Here is a 19,281-nt window from a genome sequence, read left to right on the forward strand (position 1 = left end):
CTGGAGCTGTGTCTGCTTCTCATGACAACCCAGTTTTAAAGCAATGTCACAGATACTAGAGCTGCTTCACATGTGTAGGTAAACCTGCAGCAGAGGACATTAACATTTAGCTAAGAAAGTTTCCATTTGGGTAAAGTGTCCCCTATCTTGCCCTCAGCAAACTAACCTGTGCACACTCCCCAGACTGGGCTCCAGAAACTCTCCACCTCAGCAAACATTACTGCCCTTCTCAGGGCCATTCTGCATCGTGGGAACGCAGCATGACCAAAATCGCTTCCGTGAGAAGTACGGGGCTTTTCCCCTCAATTTCAGTAACGAACATGATTTAAGCACAAAATGACTCAGCTGTGACTGCAGGACTCAACAGTGAGCACAGCACTGCTGCAGAGACAATGGCCAGTGTGGAGCAGAGCTAAGCCCCGCTGTCATTGCTCCTAAAACGAAGCATGATGAACAATATGTGAGTCCTAAAGTCTTGTTCAAGAAGCTTGCTGGAGTCAGAGACAGGCCCAGTCCTTCACTGGGAGTCAAATGTGTATAGTTCTGTGTTAACTCTTTGGCAGCCCAAAGGCTGCTGCGAGGGCAGAGTCCAGCATGAGCCCCCTGCCTGCCCCAGGGCTCCTGCTGCATCTGCAACCAAAGCTCGCAGGAGGATCCCTGACCTAGAGGGAGCCTGAACACACGTTTTGTATCAAAATACTCCTACCAAATCGAAGTATGTGGGCAAAGAAGCCAAGATTTAAATGCCAAAGCCAGTAAAACTAAAAGTGTATCAATAAATGAAAATGTGAATGAAGACGTTTCATCCTCAGCAAGTCCTCAGAAGGGGGAATTGAGATCCTCAGAATCTGCCTTGACTAAAAAGACAGTTGAAAGAACTGGATAGTACCTTCTGTTCAACATCAGAATCCAAGACAACCTCATGTTCAGAAGACCAAGTCTGGCCCTAAACACTTAACAGGATTAAATAAAAATGGCAAGATCCTTAAATACAAATAAGAAAACATCTATGAAAAGATCATCTACTGATACTACTTTTTGAAGGTCTACATGGAAACAACTGCTAGTTCTAACAGCAGCATCCTGTCAGCGACACACATTTAAAGAAAGGAAAAAAAATACACAAACAATAAACCAACCCCCCCAGCAACAATGGATAAAAAAATGCCTAGATTTGTAACTTTCCATTAAACACTAACTTAATAAAACCAACAACCATGCATCTGAACTAGAAGAGTGTTTTTAAAACCAGTGGAAGTGTGACAGATGAATGACAGTTGATCACAAGCGACAATTCACATTTAAGTCCAGAGGAATGCCCAGCCTTCACGTCCTCTTCAATCAGCCTTAAGTCAACACCCGCTCATCGTTAAGCACACGCTCGGTGCCCACTGGCACAGGCACACCCTCAGTGAAGGGCTGTGCCTACTCGAGTACCTGCTGAATTCTGCCACACACACATGTGGCCATGCTGCTACAAGCCATCACTTTCAGATTTTTGACAGTCACCCTTTGCTCACATCCCCATTGATCCTGGCTGGGTATGTTCTTGGCCAGAACATTTACAGCCCCTGGTATTATCCCTCCAAAGCTGTGACACATTCTTAACCACAACTTTGAGAACACACTGACATTATAATATACAAACATGTACAGAAGATATACACACTCAGACACACCAGGGGATAAAACAGACTGGGAGGAAACGAGGAACTTTATGTTACTGTCTTTTCTAATGAGATAGAAAGTGGCAGATGTAAAGATTTCATTCAACCGACAATCTCTTTTATGATATGAATAAACTACTAAAACAGATTTAATCCTTTATAAAATCAGATTATAAGCAGCAGACAAAATCACAACTTTATTCAATACGCCATCTTATCCAGTGTGACTAATGCATTATTTGTATGAAGTTAAAGTGGAGCATTGGAAAGCTACGAAATAAATCAAATGCTCTACTTTATGTAATCTTAACAGACAGATCCCATTAGGATTCTACTATGCATAGCTGTTGGTTAAAATCATTGACCAGCATCCTTATAAATTAATCAACTGAGGTAATGCTGGCTTGGCTGTCATCATTTGTTCCTAATCTACATTTAGAATTCACTTCAACTTTTCAAGCCCTTTAGAACAGGTTTATCTATTCTCTCGCACCCTTGCTTCAGACATCCACCTAACCATTAATTGTTTACAAAAGACCCAGTACAATGGAACTGTATCTTTTTATGTCCCTTTTCTTTCCACAGATATCAGAGCATATATTGACACTGCGTTATAATTAGTTAGAAAGATATTAAATCTTAACCAAACATTCTAGCCTGCCTCAATTTTTTGATGAGACCTTTTATCATTGAAGTTGAATTTGCAGGCAGATTGTGTGAGTTTACACAAGCGAGAATCATTAAAAAATCTAAAATAACCCTGATCTGGTTGAAAGGCAGCTAGCAGAATATTTTTGGTTATAGATATATGGGAGGAAAAAAGCCTCCTAGATATCAGGTTATTTGTGGAGCTCTAATGTGTTTTCAAACATGTAACTTCTGTGTTATGTCTGTGTATTTTATGCAGTTTCTACTCATGTTTGTTAGATGTCTGCATGTCATGTACTGCAAGATTCATGAGCAGTCTACAACCAGGCAAAATTCTCACACAACAGCTTGTCTTGGGCAATGGGGAAAGACAGCAGAGTGAAGTGACAGGGAAGAGTATTATTCATTAACCTGATGAGGGTAACACCTAGTCATGGTCTACGATCCAAACATGCTCAGTGTCCTGCTGATGGAGCTTATGATTCTGAATGAGCACACAGGTGTTTCCCTACACACATATCAAAACTCTCTTTAATTATATTCCCTATCTATGATCCCTCCGCAGGCAAACTAAAAAACAGTCAGTTTGGGCAAGGGCTTTTTAAAGAGAAGGAAAGACTGAGCAGTAACAAAAACATAGCAATAGATTGCATAATATTCCTGGAGCTCTACCACAGAGTAGGTAAAGGTCATCTGCTCCCAAAATGGAATGAGAAAGAAAGGGAAGCTGTGGCTAAGTATGGTTTAGAGTTTACTAAATCAATGAAAAACTTCAACCAGCTGCAGTGCCCTCCAGCTCAGCCCTCTAGTGCAAATTTACTGGCCCACAGACAACTGTCAAAGCCACAAAGACAATGCATCCAAATATGTACAGCACTAATCATCTCCCTAATTGCCTAAAAATGATACACAGGATTTCATAAAAATTCATTCCCTTCTTCAAAGGCACATTGTTAATTTCAAAACCAAATTCCCCCAACATAGTCTATTAAAACACATATATAAAAATACCTCCTACTTTTCAGGGACATAAAAATAAAGACCATTAATTGTTTTCGCTGCCTGTTTTCCCTTGAACCTTGAAAGAAAGGACCTCAGAATAAAATTTTGCCCTGTATTCTTTTTTTTTTTTCCAATCACAAGGATGTACTCTTCCTCGTGCTTGCTGAACGCAACACAGTAATTTGTATCCCCAAGTGGTATAAATAGAAAATACGCTCAGTCTAATAACATATGTGAAGAAAACTCATGCCCAGGGTTAACCAACAAAGCAGCAGCGATCTGCTGGAAACAAAGGCAGCTGGCTCAAAGAGCAACAATGCTTCTGAAAAACTGTGGATGTACTATTCAGTGAACCATCCAAGATACGACGTTTACTTAAGCTACAGCTTAAGTAACAAGATCTGGTAAATGACAAGTCTTCTGGAGTAACAAGATGGTTCTGTCTCCAAAAGGTCTGCAGCCTTCACTGTTCAGCTATACTAGCTGGGCAAATTACCTGAAGTATACACACTGTAAATAAATTCTGCCCTTCAGAAGAGTTTCTCTCCTTTGATTACCTTCTCTTGCAGATATGCTCTGCCCAAATCTCACCATTTCTCTTTACAGGCTTGCCTTTCCCCTACTAATATATCTGCCTAGGTTTCTGTCTTCCTCTATCACTGTAAACATTCATAAACATTAAGGGACTTAACCTCATCACACCCCCACGGAATAGGAAAATATGCCCATCAGAGTTGGCAAGCAGTGAAGTGGAACTCAACTGCATTCCTGACCAACGACAAGTCCTTCTGCAAGTCACTTCTCTCTTCCCATTCCTCACTGAATAAGAAGGTGTAATGACAATGACTTCTCTGAAAAAATACCTCAGTCTACCAGTAAAAATCGGAGATGTTATGCTTCTCACTTCACAAAAGGAGGTAAAGCAGAGACATAAAATCAATATTGGTTGAAGTGTCTGTGGTTAGAAATATCACCCCATTCTTCTAAACATGTGTCTGATATCATCAGCACAAATGTTGCATCCAACACAAGGATCTCTGTGCATCAGCTATGCCATGGAAAACAACGTTTTACTTTTCTTGTGGGTAATGCTGTACAAGCAAGCTAGTGAAGGACTATATAGCTAGACTGAAGTTCAGAGTAGAGAAAATGTCAAAAGCAGTTCCCAGCTGACACCCACGAAGATGAAAAAGTGAGCAGAAAGACCAGATAAAGGTAACTACACAGCTGGCCCTTCTCTCTCATGCTTTGCACCTGAACAAAAAAAAAAAAAAAAAAAAAAAGGCAAATTACCACAGAAGTAAATACCATTGCTTCACTTTGACAGACACCCAAGTGACTTTCCAAAGGCAGTAAAGTGGCTAGCCACAGCATGAGTGAGAGAATCCATGTTCTATTCCTAAAAATATATATTCACCCTGATTTCACAAACTTGAAAATGACAACAACTCTTTCAAGTATTACGAAAAAAAGCAATGCAACTTAGTTCCTTCTCCAAGCAACTGCTACCCATCAGCCACTGGCCAATGCCTCAATCACTTCACCTACCCCTCTTCAAAGGCTTGGTGAAGACAAATGGGCTTTCCAATGTGCAACCAAGCAGAAAGCCATGAAAATCAAAGGGCTGCTTTTTGAGTAAATATGAGCTCCAAAGCCATTGTCCTCTCCCACAGAGGAGATCTATGAAAATGCTTACTATAGCATATGCACAGTATTCTTTACAGCTCTGCCTCCCTGCTGACCACCAGCCCCAGGGCCCAGTCCGCTTCCCATTACAATTGCCTTCACCACACCCACTGACTTGTATTGGAACTCTTTCAGGGACCCTAACTAATGAGTTTTTAAACACTTGTAGACAGAGAAGATAATTCCTCATCATTATTCTTCATAGGAAACACCAGGAAGAATGTCACTCCATTGTTCTACAGGAAAGAAACTGGAAGAAAAATCACTCCCACATTCAAAAGAGCAGCCCAAAGTTTTCATACATGAACTGGCTGCCCCCCAAGCTATGGGGGTCTCACCTGAGAGTTCAGGACAGGGACCCAAAGCATGTGCAACCTTCTGAAAACATCTCTGGCTCTGGCATCTATGCAGACAAAGAGGTCCATAGCCAACAGACATACATTGTTCCAAGGCAGGATTCTCAAATACAAGCATGGCTACCGACAGCAGCATAGAAACAGACTCACCTAAATGCTGTATTACTGCAGGATCTCAGTTTCCCTCATGACATGAGGCTGAAATAAATAGGAACCGGAAACCTTAATGATAGTTTGTATTTAAAGCTTTACATTTGCTTTCTCTACTGACAGTTGTATGCTTTTTTCCTCACAAGAGAAATCTTGACCTAAACCAGTAATAAAGGACAAAAAAAAGAACAAGTAGACTTACGTAATATACTTTTACCCTCAGACATAAAAATATTTTAAATAAAAAACATTCCATTATGAAGCCACCTTCTCAGCATGGATCATAAGCCACCAAGGACTGCTCTGCTTTTACCCAGTGTCACTTTCAGGTGTCTATCACTTTGCAGGATGCAAATACCATCACCTATCAAAAGAGCCTACACCTGGATGTCTGAGAAAACTTCTGAGCTACAACTGAATCCTGACAACAGTCCATGTAAATAAAGTGCCAAATGGAAAAAGCACTAGTCTCAGTAGTTAAGTCATCTGCAGGTTTGAGCCCGAGGCACTGGCAATGTAGAGCTACAGAATTTACTCATTCCACAACACCATGTACACCCACAGCATACAAAAATAGCTATTATAATACTTGTCAAAGGAACAACTGAGTGATTTTTAACTTGGTGCTCTATCTTGTTTTCTTCTTTGCTGGTTGTTAATACCCCACCCCTATAACTACATATAATTATGAGTGGGCTATTCATGTCTTACTATAACTGGTAGCACCATGCAGCATGTGAGTCAGGAATCTGAACTGCTGACTACAGCTCCTCACTAAACAAGTCTTACACACCACACATAGTAAATGGCATTCCCTATTCTCTTCTCCACCTACAAGGAAAATCAGTTTCCAGTTGTGGTGTCATCTCCAGCTCTCCTTAAAACTCGCCATAACCAAATCACATGAAATACAGCCTCAATGATAATCCCAAGTAAAAAGACACAGATCAACAGCTGAGGTCACAAGGAAAACATTTCCCAGGTAAGAGTTTTCTTCTCTCAGTGGCTTGGTTTGAATACATTCATAAAATGTTATTAAAGCGTGACATAACATTTTTCTGAAGAAACTACTGACTAGACCTTTGTTTAAAAGTCGTAACAATTTATGTTGTTGATCTGCCATGTACAAGTTGAGAAATAGTCTCTTCATGATAAAACAGTTTGTAACAACTGGGAAGTTAACTGCAGGAAGTTTTGGGTTATTCCCTCACCTCAGCTCTCTAGCTCCACATTACTTTTTCAGCACTATAAGCCCAACCTTATAAACCCATCAAACTGATTGCACTCAACAGCAGTCCTGTTGAAATTCAGGAGCAATATACAATTTTTATAAAGTTTCTGTGAGACTGGACTCCAGGACAGTGTATTTGAAAACAAGCCTGCCAGCTCATTCCCTCACAATTTCCTCACAAATGAAGATTTAACATCATATGCCTTCATGAGAATCTTTGGTCAAACAACTGTCTCATCAGAAGTTATTCAAGATGGATCTTAAAATCTACTGACACACACACTGCTATCCTTCCTCTCATTTTTTAATCTCTACAGTTGTCCATTAGTCAGGAGTAATGTACCTTCTGACCTCCGACCAAAGCTATTAGAACAATTTAAATAAATATTTTGGTTACAAAGCATCAACACAGAACATTCAGTAACAATAAAAGGATGAAAGAGCTGTCTTTTAGAGTCACTGTTGTAACTTCCTGACCATGTTATATTATGAGTGGTCTGGAAGATTATACTAACTTGATATCTTACTTGGTTTACTGTCTTCTTTTTCAATGCTTAAGAAAGAATTTGCAACACTGCAAACCCAAGAATTGTGGCACATTTTCAGTTTTCAGTGTTAATAGATGTTTGATGGCTTTAGAAAATCCATTCTGTTAACTGCAATAAAGAGAAGAGATTCAAGCTTTCCTCTCCACTTTTCTTTCCTTTCTGTAAAAGAAAGGCCATAAATTTGAATTGGACAGGTTCAGAATTGGGCTCTGAGGAGTTTTTCCATATGCATAGCATTAGGCATGTGCAGAGTGCCTTGCTGATCCTGGTTATTAGAGAGTTGCTCCACTTTTAAAGAAGTCTGCCTTTTGGCCAAAATGGGCAAATCAGGGACCCTCTCAGGTCAACTGGGAGCAGCTCCACTGGCATCACTGGCTACTGACTCAGGCCCAAGCTGGAGGAAGACATGGGTCCTGTATGGTATTTATTGACTATATACATTTAACAGGCATCCAGGATCCAAACCCTTCAAGTCCTTGACACAAAAAAAATTCCATTACCTCAAACTAAAGGCACAGGGAAAATACAGGATAGGGTCTGTCTGTTTAGATGCTTATTCTAAGCACTTCATGGGTTTAAGGTATAAAATGTTTTCTATAATTCCTCTAGATTTTTTTAAAAATGAGATTTATTATTTGTATTCTTTCTGGCTGCCCAGTTATTTGTGAAATCACATAAACATGCTATAGATTTCAGGGAAATGGATGTGTACTATACAGTCAAAAATAACATCAGCTTTCGTTACCAAATATATCAAAAACTGGGGTTTAGTCATTAGTAAAACACATTGAGCATTTTGGGAGTGATCAAAAACCCAGTTTGATGAAACTTAACTTGAAATCAGAGTTTTTTTAATGGGACCACTTGTGTGCTTAAAACTACATAACTGTCTAAAGGCCCTGCTAAATTAAGGCCCACGTGCTTTTTCTAAGTTTAGAGCAAATTTTATCCCATCTCACTATGTTGGGCATTTTTCTTTACCCATATAAAAACAGACTTTGGGCCTCATAACACAAAAAGCATCACAACACCCCTTCCACAATGCTAGAGCATATTGTCTCATTCCTCAGAAGCACAAAAAGACCAGCAGTGTCCATCCATTTTTTCAAAAACCATTTAGTATATCTAACTTAATACTTTACAGAATGTCACATTTTCCACTTAAATTATTTAGTAAATTCCAGGTTGCAGAAGTACTCTTGTCAGACAAAAGGAATAATTTTGCTTTACTGAAGGACCTGCATCATAGTACCATCTTTTACTAGAAAAGAAAAGCCCAAACAATATAATTGGCATTCATGTACAAACTGCTTAAATGCTCTTAAGTTCTGCCTGGCTTCAGAATAGCTGAACAGTATCTGAAGTATCTACTCTCCATCCCAATTTGTATATTTTAAAAGTCATTAAATTCTTGAATGAATCATTAGGAAAACAATTCAAATGCTGTTAAACTGATAGTAATTTTGCCTCATAGGATAGATGTGAGCTTAATGTTTGCAAACAGCCAAATTCTTTTAAGATTTACACTCCATGGAGTTCAATATCAGCCAGGGAAGAATTACTAAATCAGGATGTACTTCAAGTACAGGTTTTGGCCCAAGACTATTTTTGGTCTTCTTCAGCTGGTTGTTTTGACAGCATCTAATCCCCCTCACACACCCACCAGCAGCCACACAATCTATCCATTTACACTTTCAAAGCAAATTGAAAATGAAACATTCGCAAATAATTACTCGCGGATGTCTGTAATACAAATCCAAAAAGTAACTGCAATTCAACTGTAATACTTCTTAGGGAGAAGAAAGGGAGGGGAGAAAAACCTTACAGAAATCCATTCAAAATGCGACTTCATCCTACACTAATGCTCCCACCATCACCTCCTAAAAAATTTAAAATAAAAAATAAAAATTAAATCTAACTCCTAAAGACCCTATCTACTCTATTTCACACATTCCCATCAGAAACGCAACACACGTTCAGAAGATTTTTCATTTAGTGAATTATTACAGACCCTGGTGAAGGAATAGTAACTGAGAAGGTCTTCTGCAGGGGCACAAGGCAAAGAGGGAAGCGGGAAGGTGGGTGAAGAGGGGGAAATAGCCAGAGCTGGAACTGAAACAGTCCACCTTTGTCTGGAGAGCAGGATCACACCCTCCAGGTTGAGGACAATGCTGAAAGAGCATGCTGCTGTGGCATGCAGTGTGTTTCTGCATTCACACAGGAGAGGAACCTGGCCCACAGATGGCCTGTTCTCAGCTTTGTCAGCCACAAACAGACCTTTGAACTTTCTATTTATATAACAGTTTAGTGAGTTTAAGCCTCTTCCTGTATAACTGGCAGTTTGCTGGTTTTGCTGTAATTAGGCTACTTGTGATACATAGTATAAAGAAGAGAAAATCCAAGAGGCTTGTTTCTCTGCAGGGAGAAGTCTTCCTCATCACAACCACACAGCTAAGATGATACTGTTACCTGCTCATCTTATTTCCCTTTGCCAGGTTTTGATTTACATACCTCAATATGCATTTCTCCTCTAAGTATTTTCTCAATTTCCACTTTTTTAAAGATTGGAGGACTTAAAAATATTAATATCTATGACAATAAATACAACATAAACCAAGAATTTCTCTGCCTTTGTGCCAGTGAGGAGTACATATTCGGGGTGGTTGGGTCTTTGTTGGTTGTGTTGTTTCCCAGCTGCTGATTAATGACACCACCTTACTCCATAAGCAGGTTCAAATCTAGCCACATGGTCCCAGGACACAGCAAGATTTCATTTACTTGGTTACCACAGACAAGCATGGAAAGTGATTTAAAAGATGAAATTTGATTTTTAACAGCAAGTGGTCCCCTTGGTGCACACAGGCATTCAAGCTTTTCATTATATCCATCTCCCTTCCTTTCTCCCTCATAGAATGGCTCATATTAAATGCAAGCCCAGGTGAACACTTCTTATTCATCCAGGAATCATAGCAGACTTCAGCTTTGGCCCTTTCATCTCATCCTGAGTTTACATTCATTTAAATTGTTTTGGGTATTTTTCAGTTTTTTCAAGTCTGGCAAAACATCCACAGGGATATTCATGGCCTTATTTTACACATTCTACCCCAGTGTTAACAAAAAACCCAACAACTCCCAGCTACCCTCCTAATCACATTCTTGATGAAGGTTCAATGAAGCACCTCATTCTTGTACTACTGTGATCTCTCCTAACATGAGAAACTAAAGGGCTGATTCTGTAGTTCGTATCAAGACAAAGCTCCCACTAATCATCCAGAAGACCAGGAGAGAATTTCAGCACATGTGTAGTGGCACTGCACGCTGTAACAATCACAGCTCTTGATAAAATATGTTTCAAGAAGTGACACAAAAATGTACCTCCACTGGAGGTGGGGGAAATTAACCATATTTTTCCCATCAACCAAAAACTTTTGCAAAGTCATTTCCTGGTATAAAGGCAAGGTAGAGAAAGTTTACCTTTACACCTTTTCATCAGATTAAAAAAAAAATTCTGCTCAAGCTATAAATATTTTTTTAATATATTTCTCAGGCTAACGATGTTTCTGTTGTACTTTGCATACAGATAATACAAACACCCACACACACAGTAGGCCTGAGCTTGCCTTCTTGGCAATTACAGCACAGATTAGCAGAAGTTTTGGGTTTGCAAGGAATGCAGAAGAGGGTCCCTAATTGCCTTATAAATGCTTGTGAAACACGTTTTACAAAGGCCAGCTTACAGGCAGAAGGAGGGCAGCTTCAAAATACGAAGCAGCAATTCACACATCATGTTATATATACCTATTTGCAAATATTATGAAGCAACCACACCATATTGGATACACAGACAAAATAAATAAATCTTGATGGATGAGCATGCATATTTCTGGGTGTGTAGTGATGATGCATGTGTAACATATTACATACATACACATGTTTGTGGACAGATGAGCTAAATTCAACTCTCTGCAAGCTACGCAACTACTTGTCAAAGACAAAAATATTTACACGTATAATAAAATACATGTCACATTTGTGTAGACAAGTAGATTATGTACCCACATATTATATATGCACTCGCATATACTAATTGGACTATTAAAAGGTAAATGCAACTTGATCTCTGCAGTGTGTGTGAATGCCTGTGCCACATAGAGTTTGAGCAGATATCAAACTGTTTGAAACAGTCAAAGTAAAAATGTTCTCTCCTCATGACCCCTAGAAGCACTAAAAACAATACATTTCACAGTACAAAAAAAAGCAAATGGAATTTCTAGAATGAGGGGCAACACGCTCATATTTTATGGAAAAACTGAGGCAAAAGAATTCCCTTCTTTCTGATGCCCATCTCTAAATCCACATAAAACCATAGTCAAATGAACGTAAGTTATTAAGCAAACACTAAAACTCAATACCTATAATGTCCTTAGTATTTGAACTACACCCACATATTGGGTTGTAACAGCTTCTATTAAATTAATGATGTTACCCACATTATAAATTAGGCAAATTGTATGCAAATATTATTTGAGTGGTAATACGGTGGTTATCAGTTGTCTGCAAAATAAATTAGTGTAGCAGAGTAAAGATAGTGTGGTAGAAGCATAATATTTAATTGAGCACTAATTTTATTGTGATTATTACTTTTAAATAACAACAGCATGATTATTAAAAAGATGTAATACAATGGATTATGCAGAGCTGATAAAACAAGCACATGATCCAAAACGCCTGCTTACAGATTAATATTGATATAGTGTAATTTATGGTTGCAAGGATTTACTCCCAATTGCTGTAAAACGGAACGTGACAGGTATTTGGTTCTGATTACCATGGATTTGCAAGTATAGCTGTTAGACCGTGTTTGGCAAAATGATAGTTATTAACAAGATATATTACCCTATTCCTAGACATACTTTTATATTATCAACAAAGTAAAGTAAACCCTCTGCAAAACACGAAGTCCAAATGCTCATGCATACACATATCTGTGTGGCATTTAGAGATTAGGATCACAAAATACAGTATTTTAGTCTCTTTCTTCCTTGGCAAACTGCACTCCAGCCTAAAAGCATTTAACAAAGCAGTACCCAACCCCTGAATTTCCCCATGCACAGTTAAGGAATTATATTCGCTAAATTGAAAAGTAAAGAAAGAACCAATAAAACCAGCCAAAGAATAAGCATAATCTCATTAACCAGCCAGGGAAGTGACTAAATACCTACCCAAATTCTAACTTTCCTAGCTACTTATCACCCATCAAAAATTCCTTAACGTTCACTTTGATAACTAGTTTACAATGCACTTAAACAGATGCACCAACCTTTTTAAGGTGCACCTATTTGCAGAGCAACATAAACCTAAAATTCCACTCTTAAAAGAAATGGAAAGAAAGAAAAGAAAAATGATGCAGAGACGGGCAGGAAAAAAAGACCTGTTATAATATCACGGGTACTGATCTTCCCACTTCCAAAACTAACTTCAATAACGCTTCATCTAGAATAGGAAACCAGCAATACCAGCAACAGAAGCCCCCACACCGATCTGGGCTACAGCCGAACTGTGCCACACAGCAAAACTACAGTTGCGGTTCTCCCCGTGAAAGGAACATTGTCAGTGACAGCAGTAAACACAACATAAGCAAAGCCGCGATCCCGGGGAACATCGCCGCCCCTGCTCGGGAGGGGGCTGCCGCCGCTGATCGCAGCCGGCACCCGGCACCTCTCGGCGTTCCCCTGCGGGCCAACTTCGCCCCCCGCCGCCGCGCTCCGAGCGCTGCTCCCCAGCCGGGGCCGGCGGCGCGGCCGCGGAGCGTGGCTGGAGCCGGCCGGCACCGGCGGCGGCTGCCCCGGCCGGCCCCGCTGCCCGCGGGCACCGGCTGCTTCGCCCCTCAACAAAGGCTACGGCACCGGGGGAGCGAGCAGGGAAGGGTAGGAAGGAGGCAGCTGGAAGAAGGAGAGGGGTGGAGAGACGGGGGGGGGGGGGGGGGGGGGAAGGTGGGGGGGAAGAAACCAAAACCAAAAAAAAAAAAAAAAAAAAAAAGCACCCGAAAAAACCTACCACTGCTGCTCTAAGTCCCAGTCCCTGAAAAAGTCGAATAGGTCCATAACGATGTGGTGGGGAGACTCAGAGAAGTGATGCCCCCTCCCCGCCCCGCAGAGCCGAGCCGAGCCGGCGCGGCTATTGCTGCCCGGCCCGCATGGGCAGCGGCGCCGCGGGGAGCGGCGGCCGCCGCGGGGCCGCGCGGAGCCGCCCGGGGTGGCGGAGCGCCGCCGCCGCCGCCAGCAGCGCGGCGCGGCTGTGCCCGGCTGGGAGAGGCAGCACGGCGGCGGCGGCGGCCCGGCGCACACACACACAGACGGGCGGGCAGGCTGCCTCGCACACCGCGAGGGGAGGAGCCGGGGCGGCCCGAAGCCGCGGCATGGAGCCGCCGCGGCAGCACCGCCGGGATCCGGCGGAGCCGCGAGCTCCCGCCGGGAGCGCGGGGAAGTTTAGCTGGAAGGAGGAACAGCGGGGACGCGCGGAGCGGCGCGGCTTCGCGCCTGCGAGAGACCTGGAGAGGCCTGGCTGGGGTCGGAGAGGGGGAAAGAGATGAGGGAATAGGGGAGCAAGTTAAAAAAAAAATAAATAAAAAATAATCGCAAGAACCTATAATCCTATAATTTAATTGCCAGAGCCAGCTCCTGCGTGTGGACAAACCTGCCTGCACGGACTTGGCACGGCCAGAGCTCCGGGTCAGCTGCGCTGGGAGATCCAGAATGGCAGGGAAGGGTCAGAGCAGAGTCAGGCCCGGGCAGCCAGGGAGGGCTGGATAAAAAAGGCCCTCCCGAGCCTCGTGAGGTCTGGATCCAGGGGAGCACCCTGCTATCCCGCTGGGATGATGACCCTTCGTGCTCCCCACCTGCTTAAAGAATGATGGGTAGTGGCACAGCTGACTTGCAGGCATCAGTGAGGACAGGGGCATCCCAGAGCCCCCTGCAGAGCCCTCCCCACTCCCCCATCAGGGAAAAGCAAAGCTCAAGTCACAGGCTGCCCCATACCCAGAAGTAGAAAGGGGCCCACTGCTCCCTCCATCTCCTAAATGAAATTATTATTCTCTACCCAGATTCACACTTTCATATCCAAACTGCTTTCCAAACAGTAACCAATATCTTATGATTTTTCACACCCATTTTATATTTATAAAATCCCAAATACATATACCCACTGAGCAAACAAGTGCATACATTGCTATTGCAAAGACAAGACCAAAGCCATCTTCATTTTTACTCCAGTTTTCCACAGAACCAGTCACAGCCTGAACTTCCCTGCACGCCAGCAAGTCTTGAGGACCTGGTGAAGTTTGAAATGACCCTTACTTTGGTGGGGTCCCATCTCCTCAGCCGTGTCCAGCCCCAGGAGACTCATGCAGCTGGTCCCAGCAGCCAGCTCTGCCACTAAAGACAAGGCTCCAATGAATTGTCTAGCAAAAACAGCTTTATGGGCTTCCTGAGAATTAAGAAACAAATCTAAGATTATAAATTACATCACTAGCAGAGCAGCTAATGTACTCCACAATTTTTTGCTTTCTTAAGGAGTACTCAATTGTTTCATAAGTGCTGTTGGGTTAAAAACATTACTGAGGAAAAGCTGTGGCACTGTTATCAGTGGAAGTCAAACATGACAGACTTCATCTTGATTTGGGCTTCACTGCAAGATTCCTATTTGTGTCATGTGTCGTGTGGGCCCCCAAAGGGAGGGAGCTCAGGCAAGGCTGTGCTGCTCACAGTCCACGCTCACACCCAGCAAACCCCAAAACACTGCTCCTCTCCCTGCCAGGGCACGCAGGTGCACACAGCATTTCCTTTCTTGCATCTCTGTTTTCACCACTGACTCAAACACACTACTCTGGCCCTCAAGCTTTAAAGCATCATGAGTTGGGCCCCTCTCTTCTCTGTCTCTTATTTTAGCATCATTGTTGGTTATAAAGGCCCCATTCAAAATCATAATTTGTGGCCAATACCAATAGACCAACAGGGGAGGTGGAGTCACATTTTCACAATGTTTCTCCAGATACAGGTACAGAGAGGGGTTTTTAACAAACAATTGCTATTAACAAAAGTAAAAGCCCCAGTTGGTCATCTAATCACTTTAGTTCAATATCTTGCCTATTTTCAGCACCTTGACCTTCAACCATTAAAGTCAAACAACGTACTAAAAGCACTGGGACTTGCGGAAGGTGGCAGTTCTGCTTCCCGTTTTCTCAGAGGGTCTTTTGGCTGCCAGCCAGTCACCCCTGCACCAAAGCAGTCCGCAACAGCCCAAGGGCTCTTACCTAGCAGAAAGAAAAATCACTTCCCAGGTATAATCACCTTCACTTTCTTAAAGCAAACCCTTTTCAATTCTTCAGAAACTAGCAAAAGATGCACAAAATAGACCTTTAAAGGGCTTTCAGAAATCATTCCAGCAAAGGGGTGGGAGGTCCTTCATCACCAAGCAAATTTGCTGTCCCCATGAAGTGCAATAGCAGAGGTAACGCATCTCCTCAAGGAGTTGCGTGTTTGGTACTTGGAGCTCCCCAAGCACTCTGTGCCCTCAGCTGTGTGACAAAGTTTGTGAATGAAGCAGCTTTTTACAGTCAGTTTCAAATAGCTTTTTGCAGTTGGTTTCAAACCCCCAAGGATGCACCTGAATGCCACCACTGTGGACACCCAGCCCACGCTCCACTGGAGCCCTGTGCCGGACACACATCTGTTGCCGTAGGGCTGGAGGGACAGTGCTTTCCGCAGCCCTGTCCCCAGGGACACAGCAGCACTGCTGCCAGAGGCCACGCTTGGCTACACATGACCTGGACACACAGCAGTGGAGCTCGAGCTGGCCCTGCTCACCGAGGCCTGGCCCACAGGAGCGAAGGGCTGCGGGGACCTGTCGGGCTGTAATGTTCCGCCGGTGCCCGCCGGCTGGCACAGGGATCCAGCACCCCGTACCAGGCCCCAGCTCAGGGGCGAGCACGAGCGTGCGGCTGCCCCAGCTGCGGCGCCACACAGCAAAGGGTTCATTTACCCGAACTGCCAGGAATAGAAAATTCAGCTGCCCTCGGCGTGACCTCTTTTACAGTTATAGTGGAAAATACAACCGCGGTTCCCAGCACCTGCAACAGCTCAGAATGGGGATAATAAGATCAGCAAGGCCTCCTGGCCCTGTGCACTGCGGCCCGGCCCCGCAGCGTACTACAAAGGGGAATGCTGGCTCAGCACGGGCCAGGCCCGGGTTCTGCCGACGAGGCTGCAGGCGGGAGACCTGCTGCCATTCCACCGGCCTGGCCCCGGCCCTGCCCCTGCCCGGCCTGCTCGACAAGCCCAGAGCCGGCTTCCCGGCGAGCTGCTCCCCGCGGGTGGCTTGGGCGGTTGTCCCCATTGAGGGTCAGAGGAGAAGGAGGAGTCCTTGCCGGAGTGTCCCTCTGATGAAGGCACAAATGCCTAGACCCCTCTGGTGGCTGCTGCGGCCGAGGCATGGGTGGACTCACAACACTGTGCAGCTATCGGAGCTGCTGGGGTTGCACCAAAACAGCCAAGACTTCCCACTTGCTTCAGCAGGTTCAGCAGCAAATAGTGGGGAAGAGGGTTTGAAGCAGGGAAGGGACATCCCAGCCTCATCCTTTCTCTTTCAAACCTACCTACATCGCTCGATAATCTCATTACCCAAAGTACATTTGTACTCTGTATGCAAAGGAACATACAAAGGCAGCGAGGAAAATGTCAGCTAGTAACAAGGGCCTGTACAGTGCTCCAAAGGCTGGGGTGCAGCTGCCACCACCCAATGTCTCTGCTCCTAAAAGAGGAGAGATAAGACTGTCCATGGTGGGTCAGGTGAAACAGGCTGAGGCCAGCAGTCCACAGCCTCAGAGGCAAAAGTTAAGTGAACTGCACCCCTTGTGAGACAGCACGGAAACCTTTTCTGCTGAGGACACTCCATTTGATCCAAAGAAAACCTTATTTTCCCCCAAAACAAGAATAATGAAATCACAGTTTTCTAGCCAGAAAATGTTAATGGAAAATTTGTGCCCAGCTATGAATACAGATTGGAGATATTTGGATTTCTGAGGAAAGGAAGGTCAAGTCATTTTCACAGTGTGAAAAATGAAACTAACAGAGTTCATATTTCTCTGTGAAGCAATGATTGATTTTTCTTTCTGTGCCTCATTCATACAGCACTAAACATGTAGAGAGAACAAACTTACACCTTAGATAAAGCACACAGATTACATTAATACATTGGAAATTAAGTTAACATTAGCATCTGTTTGAAGGTAGGCACAAGAACATTTAGCTCCACTCTGTGAGAACAGGCAGGAGTTGGCATAAATCTTATGTATCCTAAAGCTGCTATATCACAAAAAAAAATCATCATTGCAATGTGCAGATATAAAGTAGGAACCCATCATGTTCTACCTCTATGGCTACATTTTGTCTTTGGAAGTACATAAGGATTTTAGTTACTGAAAGCATGTTGTTGCTCAATTTCAAGGGTGTATGTATAGGCAATCTTTATTTTCCTGCCAACTTAATTGTAATTATCAACTCCGTACTGCCTGAGTGATTTAACTGCGCAGAACTATTCTTATTAGAGTTGCTACTCCTATTTTATGAAACAAGATTAATTTAAGCCAATAATAACTTCTAGAAATATATTGATAATGTATTCTTACTGTAAGAAGGGGGAATGTTTTCATGTCCTGCTGAATAATCCTTCCTTCAGTAAGTTTCTCCAGACTTCATTGGGAAACGTGGCATTTTGGCATTTTTGTTATAGTGGCGTTCACAATGGCAAGCTCTTACATATGTTAGGATGTGTCCACGGCTACCTGCCAGGACACACTGAGTTTCACCACAGTGACTCTATAAGGCTCACAGTGGATATTATAAGGTCCCACAATGATTGGATGTGAATTGGCCATCGGGGTTTTCAATTCCCTCTACTGGTACCTCTCCATTTCTTGACCACATGTCACCAAAAGCCCCAGAAACACCGTTCAGGTGGTGAGAAAGTCTTCCCTGATACAGGTTGCAAACTAATGCTTTCAGGAGATGCACATTGATAACTCAGCAGTCCTGCTAGAAGCATTGTGGTGCTTGGACTATGACACTATGTGACCCTACCTGACCAAGGCACAGCTCCACTTGATGTTTTGCCACCGTCGAAAAAATGAAGAGGAAAAAAGGCAACAATAATGAGATTCCTATTTATTACTGTCACATTAGCTAGGCAGCTCCTAAAACAGTCAGGATAGTCTAAACTTTCAAAACTAGTCAAGATAGAGACTGTAGTCAAAAGCTACAATAAAGTAATTTCAGAAACAAGTAACCAAAAAGATCTACTGAAAAGCAGATGCAAATCACTGTGAAAAGCAAAAGAGATAATCACAGAACCTGGAATTTGGAGGCCACTGCTGGCCAAAAGTACAGAGGCTTTATGATAAAAAAAAAATCAAAACCACCTTGACTTTCAAGTAGACATTTCATTAATTAATTAGAATCATCACAGTTAGATCTTTCTCGGCCATCCATCCCCCACCCTTTTCATTTCTTTTTTTCTTGTTTTGAAGTTCATGAGCAATGCTTTGTTTTGAAGAATTTAAAGCAGCTATCTTCTTCTAAGATTTAAGGAACAAAACTTTATTTCATGCTTACCAACTGATAGTGAACGATGGGTCATAGGGAGTAGTTGAAGAGTTGGCCATGTGTTGCAATCCTTCCCTTTAACCAAACCAATTACTTAGAGCTTTAGCATGGCCCTCACCATCCCCTAACCTGGCACACAGAAGCAATCCCTGTAGTAGCTTTTTAACCAATTGCATGACCACATGTTCCTTATGAGTGGAGCTAAAAGTAACACACAGTGTAAAACAAAACCAACTTTGAAACACAAACACAGCCAGAGAATTGAAGTGCAAAAGCATGGTAAAAAGGCTTTTCACATCAAGTTTCCTGCTTTCTGCCATGTTGCTTTCAAAAGGC

The 19,281-nt window shown here is 42.8% G+C and overlaps 1 protein-coding gene across 9 annotated transcripts in view; it reads right to left on the reverse strand.

Moving 5' to 3' along the window:
* Window positions 1–19,281, reverse strand: part of AFF2 (ALF transcription elongation factor 2) — a 446,304-nt gene that overhangs the window by 333,327 nt on the left and 93,696 nt on the right. For 2 of the 9 annotated variants that reach the window (XM_069015462.1, XM_069015460.1), the window contains exon 1: window positions 13,346–13,529. The exons of 5 other annotated variants lie outside the window; for them this stretch is intronic. In XM_069015462.1, coding sequence (XP_068871563.1) covers window positions 13,346–13,392 — 47 coding nt within the window. In that variant the 5' untranslated portion in view covers window positions 13,393–13,529. Of the gene's footprint in view, window positions 1–13,345; window positions 13,530–19,281 lie in introns of those variants that run through there. 2 more of the 9 variants (XM_069015467.1, XM_069015459.1) reach the window with 1 other exon arrangement.

This window comes from Aphelocoma coerulescens, chromosome 4A (assembly GCF_041296385.1).
Source record: "Aphelocoma coerulescens isolate FSJ_1873_10779 chromosome 4A, UR_Acoe_1.0, whole genome shotgun sequence".
NCBI classification, from domain to species: domain Eukaryota; kingdom Metazoa; phylum Chordata; class Aves; order Passeriformes; family Corvidae; genus Aphelocoma; species Aphelocoma coerulescens.